This window comes from Propithecus coquereli, unplaced genomic scaffold (assembly GCF_000956105.1).
Source record: "Propithecus coquereli isolate 6110/MARCELLA unplaced genomic scaffold, Pcoq_1.0 Scaffold137, whole genome shotgun sequence".
Lineage (NCBI taxonomy): Eukaryota > Metazoa > Chordata > Mammalia > Primates > Indriidae > Propithecus > Propithecus coquereli.
Genome location: NW_012137969.1, coordinates 2,520,379 through 2,533,947, shown reverse-complemented (window position 1 = coordinate 2,533,947; position 13,569 = coordinate 2,520,379). Strand labels below are relative to the sequence as shown.

The window sequence follows — 13,569 nt, the reverse complement described above, 5'->3', positions numbered from 1 at the left end:
TGCTAAGTGAAATGAGCCAGTCACAAAAGGGAAAATATTATAAGATTCTACCTATATGAGGTACCTAGTGTCGTCAACCTCACAGAGACAGAAAATGTGGAATGTAGTTGCCAGGGGCTGAGGGGAAGTGCAAATGGGGAGTTATTGTTTGATAGGTAGAGTTTCAATTTTACAAGATGAAAAGAGCTCTGAAGGTGGATGGTGGTGATGGTTGCACAATACGAATGTGCTTAGTGCCACTCAACTGTGCACTTAAAAATGGTTAAGATGGCAATTTTTGTTATGTATATTTTACCATAATTTTAAAAAGTGAAGGGAAATAAAGACTTCTCAGACATACAAATGCTGAAAGAATTCATCGCCAGAAGACCAGCCATTAAAGAAATGTTGGCCGGGCGCGGTGGCTCACGCCTGTAATCCTAGCTCTCTGGGAGGCCGAGGCGGGCGGATTGTTTGAGCTAGGGAGTTCGAAAACAGCCTGAGCAAGAGCGAGACCCCGTCTCTACTAAAAATAGAAAGAAATTAATTGGACAACTAAAAATATATAGAAAAAATTAGCCGGGCATGGTGGCGCATGCCTGTAGTCCCAGCTCCTCAGGAAGCTGAGGCAGGAGGATCGCTTGAGCCCAGGAATTTGAGGTTGCTGTGAGCTGACGCCACGGCACTCTAGCCTGGGCAACACAGTGAGACTCTGTCTCAGAAAAGAAAAAAAAAAAAGTTAAAGTAAGCCCTTCAGGCAAAAGGAAAATGTTATCAGATGGAAATCTAGACCTATACAAAGCCATAAAGACAACTGGAAATAGTAACTTTGTGGATAAATACAATTTTTTCTGTTTTGAAATCTCCTGAGAATTGACTGTTTAAAGCAATGATAATAACAGTGTTTGTGAGGTTTATAACATATGAAGTATGACAATGATAGTGCAAAGACTAAGAGAGGAGAAATGGGAGTTTAGCGTTTTAAGATTCTTATGCTAGATGCGATGTGGTATAGTATCACCTGAAGGCAGACAGTGCTGAGTTAAAGAAGTATACTATAAACGCTGGGAGTAGTGGTACACATACCTGTAGTCCCAGCTGCTTGGGAGGCTGAGGCCGGAGGATCACTTGAGCCCTGGAGTTTGAAGCTGCAGTGAGCTGTGATTGCACCATTGCGCTCCAGCTTGGGTGACAGAGTGAGACTCGTCTCATAAAAAAAAAAAAAGTATACTATAAATCATTAAAATACTCATAAGGTGTGATTAAAAACAAAGTTATGGTGAAAAAATCAGTAAAGGTGATAAAATAGAAATATAAAAAATACTAAATCCAAAAGGCGGCAGAAGAAAAAGAAGGAAACAAATAGCAAGCAAAAATAGCAACATGGCAGATAATTGCTTTAAATGTAAGTGACCTAACAACCCAAATAAAAGGCATAGATTGTCAGATCGAACTAACTACAAACTGTCTACAATAAACCCATTTCAAGTATAAAGACACAAAGAGGTAAAAGTATGGAAAAAACACTATTCAGTGAAAGCTTAGGTGGCTACATCAATATCAGGCAAATTAGATTTCAGAGTAAAGGGTATTACCAGGGACAGAGTGTCACTGCATAGTGACAAAGGGGTCAGGGAAGTAAAAGGACATAATCCTAAATGGGTATGTACATTATAGCAGAGCTTCAAAGTACATGTGGAAACTGACAGAACAGAAAGAGAAAACAGACCAATCAACAATGATAGAGATTTAGCCCTGCTAAATTAATAATCAGTAGCATATAGAAGCTTTGAATAACACTATTAACCCACTTGATCTAAATGACAACAGCAGCAGAACCCATGCTCTTTTCCAGCGTACGTGAAACATTTACCAAGACACATTATATCCTGGGTCATAAAACAAGTCCAGTAGTTGAAGTCTGCAGACAGCCCACCAAGATAAGCAGATCATATCATATCTGTACAATGGACTATGACTCCACAAGACAGTAACTCATGCTACATGCAGCAACATGGACGAACCTCTAAATAATTATGAAAGAATCCAGGCAGAAAGGGTACACAATGTACTATGTGATTCCATTTATATAAAATTCTAGAAAGTGCAAAGTAATCTGTAGTGATGGGAAGCAAATTGGTGTTTGCCTGGCAATAGGGGAAGAGGATAGATTTCCAGGGGCACAAGAAACTTGGGGATGGTAGACAGGTTCACTGTCGTGACCAAGGTGATAGTCTCATAGGTGTAGACATGTCAGAATTCATCAAATAGTGTACTGTATGTGTAGTTTATTGTAAATCAGTTATACCTCATTAAAATCATATGTGTGTGTATGTACACACACACACACACACACACACACACACATCCCCATGGAAACCAGAAATCCTTTGATGTGTTCATCCCTGCTTAGGGCACCCAGAACTGGAGTCCAAGTGCGGTTACAAGCCACGAATCTGATCACTGTGGCAGTGCCAAGTCATCTTCCAGCAAGTTGGGACTCTGGCCTGATATTAACAAAATAAGGAAATCAGAGGTTTGTATTTACAGCTAACCATGTAACAGCTGTAGTGTCGCCCATGACTGAGCGCCCCCTATGTGAAAGGCACTATGTGTTAGGGACCTGGCAGGGAACCAAAGGCCCGTTCCCTAACGGGCTTTTTGTGAGAAGGGGAGAGAGGACAGCAAGTGAACGATAGTAGCAGCTAACATTATGGGGTTTACCAGGTGCCAGGCAGTTCCTAGGTACTAGCTCATTGAATGTCCTCAAGCAACCTTTAGGTACGTTTGCCATTTCTAGGAGGCGGGTGAGACACAGAAATGTTAAGAAACTTGCCCATGGTCCCAGAAGTAGTGGAGCTGGGGATTTGTACCCAGGCAGTTTGACTCCAGAGTTTGCACCTGTTACCACAAGCTCTACTTCACACTTACGACGTCTAGGTGCTGGAAGGGCGTCTGGCCGAGGTGAGGCCCTGGCTTTTACTCTGGGTGAGGTGGGACGGGAGCTCTCCGAGCAGAGGTGTCAGTAGGCTCTCTGTGGCGTTGCTGTTGACAAACCAGCAAGGAAGCTCTTGGAACCATCCCGGTTGGAGGTGATGGTGTCTTGGACTAAGGTGGGCTCTGGTCCAATGTGTTCTAAAGGGTGTGGGGTTTGCAAGGGAAAGAGAAGGCAAAGATGATTTTAAGGTTTTTGGCCTGAGCAATTAGAATAGAGTTGCCATTTATTATGATGGGAAGACTGGGGGAGGGGGATGAGTTTTGGGGGCAAAACAAAGGGGTTGATCCTGGACATGTGAGGCTTAAGGTGCCTGATTAGAGCGGTATGTGGCTGGAGATAAGACTGGAGTTCAAGGGCAAACTCCGGCTGGAGGTAGAAGTGTGGGACTTACAGCACAAGTGTGCTAGTGAGAGCCACTAATACGTGAATTTGAGCACGGTTAATTCTACACAATAAATGCTTTCCCAACAGACCCAGGGGATATTTTTCAGGTCTTTGGGTTTTTTGGGGGGAGCCTTTCAGTACGTGCAATAACTCTCTTATTAATTTCTTTAATAGTACAAATATTAGTATTTTATGCAGGTTAAAAATAGTTAAATTAGCTCAAAGAGAATGTCCTCATTAATAATTTTCTCATTATTTACAATGTAAAACTTTAAACTAATTTTAGTCCATAATGATGCAAAAGTAATACTTTGCTTTATGATTTTTTTTTAAATGTAAAACTCAAGGTCGGGAAGTCTCTAAGTGATGAGAAAGTTTCCAGAATCAGTTTTAAATCTGCAGCAAAAGGGCTAACCTTTCTTCTCCTTCAAAATGGTGAGTCTTTTAGCTGTAGAACTTTAATATTTACAAACTGTTGTTGCTTACAAATTATATAAAATCTATAAAAATTTACAACCATCTTTTTTTATATATCATGAGGCTCCTATAGCTGCTTCTAATTCTTCCCTTTGGCTTGACGGAGTTCACTTTCAAAGTGGAACTGTACGGCGCTCAGTCTGTCCCAGGACGGCTGGACCTGTCCCCGGCCCTGCACACCTCTCCCTCGGAGTCGGATGACGCTGATTACATATTTTCTTTACAATCAACTTTTCTCTCAAGAGTCTCATTCTCTTTGGTTTTTAAAGATGCTCAAATTAAAAATAACAAACAAACCCTTGTTCAATCCCTCATACTCCTCTTGTTATCCTTTCTCCTTTTTCCTGGAAAGCATCTCTAGAGCTCTCTGCCTGCTGGCCGCATGTCCTCCCTCCCGGGTGATGCCTCACTGTGCGCTTGGGCTTCCGCCCTCACCCCGCCTATCGTTCCCCATGTGCATAACACAGTGGCAGTTTCCCGCCACCTCGCTGGCCCTCCTGGCTGCATGTGGCCTCGCTTCCGTGCCACAGCAGCCTCCTGGTGTTCCTCCTTTTCTCACTGTGCCTCTATGGTGGACTGTGTCCTGGGCCCTCATCCTGCCTCGCCCCTGCATCCGCTCTACGGTGACTGTCGTTTCCCATGACCTCCTCCCTCTCTAATGGGTCCTCCCCACCAGTGTGCACACACCCACACCCACGCTCCAGTGTGTCCAGTAAGGAAAAACTTTCTTTCCTCTCACATGCCCTGCTAGAGTCCACTGTCTTTCTCTGTTCCCTTCGCTGACCGGCGTCTGGGAAAGCCACACACACACACTTCTTCTCCAGCTGCTCTCCTGTTTCTCCCTCGGCTTGCTCCACCTAGCCCTTGTCCTCCCTGCACCACTGACTGTGCTTCCTCGTCGGCAGTGACCTCCGTCACGTCACTGTCAGTACTTCTGCCTTCACGTGAACTGATCTCTCAGTAGGAATGAAAACTCTCAGCTTCTCGAAATACTCTCTCACTTGGCTCCTGCGACCCCTTACTGTCCTGGTTTCTTCTCCCTCTGGTACGAATCTGCAGGGCTGTGTCATTTTCCTCCGTGTTCGGCGTCCTACCGGAGAACCACATTTCCTGAGCACTTTCCCAAAGTGCCATAATCAAGACATACAGTTTCTGTAAGAGAGAGAGAACTAAAAATGGAACCCCAATTAATGTACTTTACTGTTATTATTGGCTGGTATCCCCAGTTCTAGCTATGCCTTGATTTTGCCTGGATCTCGCTGGTCACTCCTTTACCCCTGGCTGAGTGCCACCTGTGCATCAGCCGCTGCGCCTGTGGCTGGTTCCCTTGGCCCATGTGGCATCTTCTCTCAAAGTCCCGCTTCATCTGATTACTACATGCCATGGCTGTGACTTACCGTCCTCCGGCTAGCCGGTGGCTCATTGAGAGTTCATTGATGAACACAGGAAGTAATCTTTCACCATATTCGGGTCTTGCTCTGACCTTAGAGTCCTGGATTGTATATATTTCAATTCTCTGATTTTTAAAATCTGCCAAGTGACTAGAAAATCAGAATTCCTTGAAAGGAGGGACAGAAATGATGGTAGTTTGAAAGAGTTAGAGATTACTTAGCCTAGATAAGAAGAGGATAAAGAGGGCTAATCAGTGGGAAATTATTTTTGTGAGAGTAACCAGATGTCTAGCTCTCTAGGAGAGGATCCACTCAGCACATAGCTATCCTTGTTTTAAAAGCATTTCAGACTTTGAATAAATAAAAGACAGATGTTGTCAAATATTTTGTCCCAGAGATTTGAACAGTTCACTTGTAGCCCTGTGAAGGGCAGCACAAAAAAGTCTCTCCTACAATTCTTGTCATTCCTCTGTCTACCCTGCCTGTAGTGGTCCCATTCACCTCAGTGAAGGCGTAGGGAGCTGTCTTTTAGGTTTTCTGATCACTCCTTGTATATTTAACACATCTAAGGACAACATACAGTGATCAACAAAGCTAATTTGGAAGGCCTTAATTTCAAAACGAATAATATGAAAAATGACATTTTGGCAAAAGAACATATTAAGTGAGTCTTAAACCACAAAGTTAACATAAAATTTATTAACTTGTAGCCCAAACTGCGACATATGATGTAAACTCGGGGCCTGGGACAAATCTGGAAGCAGTCTCAAAATTTGAAGTCAAAGATAGTAGCAGATTACAACACATCGATAAAGAAGATGACATTTCTGTTAAAGAAGGACCAGGTATGTTGATTTTTAAAAGCAAAAACAAAACAAGCAACAACAAAAAGTCCCACCAAACTTAAAGTCCTTTATTCTTCTAAATAATACTTAGAGAAAATCAAATTGCATTTCTAAGAATACTTAGAAGTTGAAATAGCTTTAACATTACCTATAAGACATGGCCCAAACTATAACCAGAGAAAATTTATAGTATTGTTTTCATTATTAAACAATAAAGTAACCTAAACATTCAGCCCCAAAAGGTAGAAAGGAGGAATAACAAAACACAAGGAAAGTAGAAGGAAGGCATTAACAAAATCATCTCACAAGGTCTTCTATCAAAGGCCAGAAGTGGTGGCTCACACCTGTATGTTTAGGCAAGAGGATTGCTTGAGGCTAGAAGTTTGAAACAAGCCTGGGCAATAAGCAAGACTCTGTCTCTACAAAAAAAATAGAAAAATCAGCCAGGCATGGTGGTCTGCGCCTGTAGTCCCAGCTACTCAGGAGGCTGAGGCAGAAAGATCACTTGAGCCCAAAAGCTTGAGGTTGCAGTGAGCTATGACGATACCACTGCACTCTAGCCTGGGAAACAGAGCCAGTCCCTGTCTCAAAAAAACAAAAATAAAGTATCTATCAGAAAATAAGAATTTTAAGACTGTTATTCCAAAAGCTGGTTCATTAAGAAAAATAGACATCCTTGATCTCTCTCTCTCATCCCCCCCTAAAAAAAAGAAAGAAAAAGATATCCTTAACAATAGATATAATCTGAATAAAAGTGGTAAAACATATATGCCAAGTAGGAAGGAAAAAGTCGATAACCCCAGGTAAGGTTTTTAAAATTATAGCAAGAGAATGCTATAGACAACTCTAAGATAATAAATTTGGAATTTTGAAGTGATTTTCTAGGAAGATATTAATAACAAAAGCAGACTCAAGAAAATGTAGAAAACCTGACTAATCATGGAGAAAAAATGGTCAAAATTTACCCCCCAAATTTAATTTTTATGAGCAAGTATTTTCAAAATTTTAAGAAAGCAGTAATAAAAGAATTATAGGCCGGGCGCGGTGGCTCACGCCTGTAATCCTAGCACTCTGGGAGGCCGAGGTGGGCGGATTGTTTGAGCTCAGCAGTTCAAAACCAGCCTGAGCAAGAGCGAGACCCTGTCTCTACTAAAAATAGAAAGAAATTAATTGGATAACTAAAAATACATAGAAAAAAAAAATTAGCCGGGCATGGTGGCGCATGCCTGTAGTCCCTGCTACTCGGGAGGCTGAGGCAGAAGGATCGCTTGAGCCAGGAGTTTGAGGTTGCTGTGAGCTAGGATGACGCCACGGCACTCTAGCCTGGGCAACACAGTGAGACTCTGTCTCAAAAAAAAAAAAAAAGAATTATAAAAAGCCATTCAGTTCATTTAACAAAATTAGCATAACCAAGATATGAAAACTTAAGATAAAAAACAGAAATAATAAGCCACTGTTCTCAACTATTATAGGAAAGAGAGGGTGACGTGGAAACCACCTAGAGTGGGGATTCTGGGAAAATGGGAATGACATTTGTAGAGTATTTTTCATCTCTCTAGATCCCCACATGAAGAGAGCACAATTAGAACAGCAATACCAAGAAACCATAAGCTGCATACTGTTGTATATACAACCATATTTTGTAACAAGGTATCACCATGAAAGCCAACATATGAGTGAACAGGGACAAATTACTAACTACAAACCCTGCATGGCATGAGAATGTAAACAGAATGTAAGAGAAAGTAACAGATATAAAAGAGAGAAGCAATTAGGGTATCTGCTGGGCAAGCACAGCAGGCTGAGCTGAGAAGAGCCTCTGATGCAGGGAGGGGCGGAACACAGGGCAGAGTGAGGTCTGGAGGGAGGCAGCTGGGCCCTGGGGACTCCTGCAACTCACAAACCAAAGCTCCTTCCAGGAAAAGCCCAATGCTGAGGAGAAAGTGCGACGAGTAGAACTCACACTGCGAAGACTGGGGCGGTGGGGCAAAGGAGGTCCAGGTGGAAAGGGATGGGGAAGTAGCTGCCAAAGGTCTCCAAGTACAGGGCCTCCTTTTTTCTTTTGTGAAAAGAACAGATCGGGAGTTCTAGAACCATGCGGTGAGAAAAACTGTCATGATTCACTCACCCATACTCTAAAAACTCAGGAGAACCACTTTTGTGTGTTGCTTTTCCAGTGTCCCCGCTTTCCATTAATGGTACCACTACTTACTGGCTGTGTGACCTCACGCAAGACAATTATTCTGTGTTTCAATTTCCTCATTTGTAAAATGAGGATTAAAAAAGAATCAACCTAAAAAAATAATAAATAGACTTTTTCCATAAGAGGGTAACAGATGAATTGTCTCAGTAAAAGTGCATGATTTGCTGAGCACAGTGGTACTCACCTGTAGTTGTACCTACTTGGGAGGCTGAGGCAGGAGGATCCCTTAAACCTTTGAGTTCAAATCCAGCCTGGACAACATAGCAAGACCCTGTCTCCATGAAAATAATAAAATGAAAATAAAAGTACATAATTTGAGTTGCTAAGGGTTGATTTAACATTTAAAAAACTTTGTAGAATATTTAAGTTTAAAAAATTTTAGATGACATTGCTATTCTCCCCCTTATTAACAGCTTTATTGAGGTACAATTTACATACTATAAAATTCACCCATTTTAAGTGTACAGCAACCATGACGACACAGTTCCTGAACAACATCCTAAAAATTCTCTTGTGCCCTTCGTAGTTCATCCCCACTCTCACCCCTTGCCCAGGCAACCAGTGACCTGTGTTCTCTCTCCACGGATTTGCCTTTTCTGGACATTTCATATAAATGCAGTCATATGTCTCATGCATCTGGCTTCTTTCACTTCTGGTTACCCTGAGGTTCATTAATGTTGTGGCATGTATGAGTACTACCCTTTGTCCCTTTGCACTGCTGATGGTACTCCATTGTATGGACACGCTACATTCTATGCATTCATCAGTTGTGGAAGTTGGGTTTTTCCCACTTTTTGGCTACCGTGAATAATGCTGTGAACATGGGTGGCAAGTCTTTGTGCACAGGTCTTCATCTCTCCTGGGCAGACGTCTGGCAGTGGAGTTGCTGCACCACATGCTAAGTGTACACTGAACTTTGTAAAGAAAAGCACCAGAGTGTTTTTGTAATTGGCCATACCGTCTTACATGCCTGTCAATAATATGAAAGGTGTAGTTTTTCTCTATGTTCTCTGCAACAATTAGTGCATGTTTTAAAAAATTTTTTATTGGATTGTCTGAGTTATGAGTTCTTTACATATCCTGGAGACAAGACATCCTTTATCAGACATAGGTTTTGCTGATATTTTCTCCCAGTGTGTGGCTTATCTGTTTTTATTTTATAATAGGTTAGGTGATAATCTGTTCTGGCAGACAGGGCTATGGGAACCCACTAGCATGTGACTGAGTGGCTACTAATGTGTGCGGAGCTCAGCGCTTACATGCACCAACACATCTAACCTCCACACGACTTCTGTGAAGTAGGTAGTGTTACTGCTCCCCTTTGCAGGTGAGGAAACTAGTGCACAGAGATGTTAACTTGCCCACATCACACAGGCTAGTAAGTGGCAAAGCTGGGCCTGTAGTCTAACTATTACAGTTTGGCTCAAGTCTGCGCTTGTAACTACTATACTGTGGTGCCTCGCAGCAGAGGCTGTGCAAGACCCTTGACAGGCCGGGGCCAGCAATCCCAGTGGTTTGGTTTCATGACTCCCCACCTCACACCTCCATGCACATCACCTGCCCAAGCCTTAGGCCTGCCACAGGCTGTCCTGATGTTCTGGAATCTGAGAGTTCATGTGGCACACACACATGAAAGTTTCCTTTAGCCTCTGTAAAATCTGGCGTTGGCATCAAGGTCCTGGAATGGGAGGTGAGATTGGAGGGGTGGATTGTTCACAAAATCCTGCCTTTCCACAGTCTCCGTCCCAGTGCTTTTCTCCCCTCATCTCCCCCACACAGTAGCATAGCCCAAGCTAAAGACAGTGTCTACTTACCTTCTTATTCAATTCAGAGTTTAAATTTATTATTTCTAAAATAAAAACTGCCTTTAAAGACAGTGTAAGAGGGTTTTTCCCCCCCGAAACATGGAAAATTAAAATTTCAGAAAACCAAAATACTTAAGCTATGTAGGAAAAAAAAAAGGTACCAGGAGACTCACAGGGAACGTCGACAGTCCTAGCCACAGTCTACAGAGCACCTGCGCCTTGCTGCAGGTTGTCACTAAGAGTTTCCTAACCCTCCCGACCCTGGGAAGCCTGCATCACCCCACCTCGCAGAGGAACAGGTCCCTCAGCTCACTGCAGGAAGGGGCAGAACTAGAATATGCACACAGACTCCAAATTTATTGCAGGATTGTGTTAATGCTCGTCTTGATTAAATTTTATTCCAGAGAAATGTGAAAAACCCAAGGATGAACAAAAGGAGAAACTCAATATGTGGGTCGATAACATGTATGTCTTTTTCGTGAACATGCTCTTTAATGCCTATAAGCATGAAGAGACTCTGAAGGAGAAAGTAAAGGAAAACAAGCTACGTAATGCAGCAATGGCTCAGCAGAAGAAAACTGAAAACGATGAGCTAGAAGCAAGGTACCTTTATAACATCCCTCTGCTCTGCCTCTCCTTCAAGGGCTGTCATCTTTCTTTCCTGTCTTCTGTAGCTACCTGAAACTTCAGGACCAAATGCTTTTGTAGGGGCCCACGGAAAACTTCCCCTTTGCCCTCTGAAGGTTCACTGAAAAATCGACTCACAAAAGGCAGACTAATGATAGACGAGGCAAACAAATGTACTAAACACGTACATGGGGAGAACCTGAGTGGTGACCCAAGCCCCAGTGGGGTACAGAGCTGATAAACCACCTGGAGGTTACAGAAAGAATGGGGCAGATAAACCAGGTTGTAGTGGCATGACCAGTTATGGGAGGGAGAGAGGAGGCCTGGCTAGAAAACGCGTCTTGTTATGTAGATTAAACCTCTCGGGCAGCTGGCCTCAGAGAACAGGGGTCCATGTTGCTCTCGGGTTTCTAAGGTGTCAGACCCTCTGTCCTCCCTCGATCTGGACAAGGCCTGGCTTGTGCAGATTCTCTGCAGATGCCAATTTCCCCCACATGACAGCTTCACAGGGCTACTCCTGTTTGCTTTCTTGACAGCCATCTCAAAATAAATATATTTTGGGGTAAAATATTTTGATTTCTTTCACTTTCATTCAAAGTGTGTAACTTCCTAAGGGTATCTTTGACATAATAAAAAAATACATATTTGGTCTCTGCTCCTGGTTCCTGGCAGAGCTTCTAGAGCCTTTGTAACTTCCTGAGTGATAAGGGTGGCAGGAGTGTCTTTTGTTCTAAGATTTGGTCTTAGTTCCTGGTGCCTGACACAAGAGCTTCTAAGGCCCCTGGGATCCCAGGAGTGGTAAGACTGTCCTTTAGCACGTGAACCAGATGACTGGTGGCCAGGCAGGGGCCCTAGATAGCTTCCGAATGGAGCTGGTGGCCAGAGGGACCAACCATGTGATTGGAGGGTTGGAACTTTCACATCTATCCCCTCAACACTCAGGGAGGAAAGAGGGGCTGGAGATTGAGCTCGTCACTAGTGGCCAATGATCTAATTAATCATGACACGCAATGGAGCTTCCATAAAACCCTAACAATGGGGTCTGGAGAGTTTCCGGTTGGTGAACACATCTACTCATGGGAGGGTGGGACAGCCCCAACTCCACAAGGACAGAAGTTCCTGTGCTTGGGACCCTTCTGGACCTTGCCCTGTGCACCTCGTCATCTGGCTCCTCATTTTTATCCTTTATAATAAATTGGTGAATGGAAGTAAAATGTTTCCTTGAGTTCTGTGAGCCCTTCTAGCAACTTATTGAACCTGAGGAGGGGTTCGTGGGCACCCCCAATTTATAGCTGGTTGGTCAGAGCACAGGACTTGGGATTGGTGTCTGAAATGGGGGTTGTCTTAAGGGACTGAGCCCTTAACTTGTGAGGTCTGTGCAAACTCCAGGTAGACACTGTCAGAATTCAATTGAGTTTTAGGACACCCAGCTGGTGTTCGAGTTGGTTGGTGTGGGGAAAAAGCCCTCACATTCAGCGTCAGAAATGTTGTGAGTAGAAGCAGCATTGTTCCTTTTAGTATCACGTCCTCACCCAGTACTGAGGACTTATGGCTAACTGTGGGTCCCCCTGGCTAAGTTGGTGATGACACCTGTGCCCCAAAGCTCACATGAAAAGGCAATGGGAAGTAGTGGCCGATAGCACAGGCCACAGATCTAGACGGCCTGGGTTCAAATCCCAGCCCTACCTCTTGACACTTGGGTGGCCTTGGGCAGGGTCCTCATCTGTGAGGTGGAGACAATACCTTGATGAGGCTCAGAAAACAGTACCAAAAAGTACCAAAATGAAGGCCTCAGAAGCAAAAGTTCTTCTCTGACTCTCCCTTGTCCTTCTCAGTCCCATTCTTCCCTGAACCTAGCTATAGAAACCAGAACCCCTGTTCCCCAAGGCAGGTCATAAAAGCTAGAACCCCTTTTCCCAAAGGCCAGCCATAAAGCCTAAAATTATTCTATGTAAAAACTGGTCATGATGTAATTATCTGATCTACTTTGTTTGACTATAAAATCTCCTATTCCAGAAAGGGCCCTGTCCCACACCCAGAAGGAAGGATGCTGCTCAGAGAGGCCAAGCAGAATCTAGACAGGCCTTGCTGGCTCCCCACTCAGTCTGTTATTAACGGCATTAAGTCACACCCTATTAGTCCAATCACATTTCTACATGGCTGCCCACACTTTGTGGAACCTAAGCATAAAAATGGACAATTTCCCCTGTATCTTTGAGTTTTCATTCTGGACACTCCCATGTATATATTTTAAAATAAATTTGCATTCTTTTCCTCCTATTAATCTGCCTCATGTCAGTGATTTTTCAGCAAACCTTTAGGGGGCCAGGGGCCTTGGATCCCTACAACCTCCTAGGACTGTTGTGAGGATTAAATAAGCTAAAGCTGGCAAAGCATCTAGAACACATGGCCTGGGACCTGGTGAGCACCCAGTACATGCTGCACACTCACCTTCTGAGGATCATGGCTGAGGCTCAGTCCTGCAGGGTCCCGGCAGTCCAAGTGCAGACACCCACCTCTGTAAGGTACTTTCGGCCTACTGAAGAAAGTGTTAGAAGTGTTATTTACACTTAAGGAAAAGAATACATGAGGTATTTTAAAAGGCCACTTACTTCTTAGTGCTGATAGCTGAGGAAAAAAAATAAAAAAATACAAGGCCATTTATTAGCTTCTAAGTTGTTTCACAAATCACTTTAGATATATAAAAGGTTTATTTTGGACTGTCTAGATATGGCATCACTTATTATTTCAGGCAAAGCAAAGACAATTTAGTTTTGGTCACAGACATGATTGATAACACAGGCATGGGCTACTGTAAGCAATATGCAGCACAAAAACCGGTTTTGCAATTTCAAAGGAA

At 43.3% G+C, this 13,569-nt stretch overlaps 1 protein-coding gene across 1 annotated transcript in view; it reads left to right on the top strand.

The window, feature by feature from the left end:
- LOC105806011 (radial spoke head 10 homolog B-like) overlaps nt 1–13,569 on the top strand; it is a 42,901-nt gene that overhangs the window by 29,125 nt on the left and 207 nt on the right. Inside the window, exons 16-18 of the mRNA XM_012639025.1 lie at nt 2,393–2,515; nt 3,709–3,796; nt 10,487–10,685. Coding sequence (XP_012494479.1) covers nt 2,393–2,515; nt 3,709–3,796; nt 10,487–10,685 — 410 coding nt within the window. The remainder of the gene's footprint in view (nt 1–2,392; nt 2,516–3,708; nt 3,797–10,486; nt 10,686–13,569) is intronic.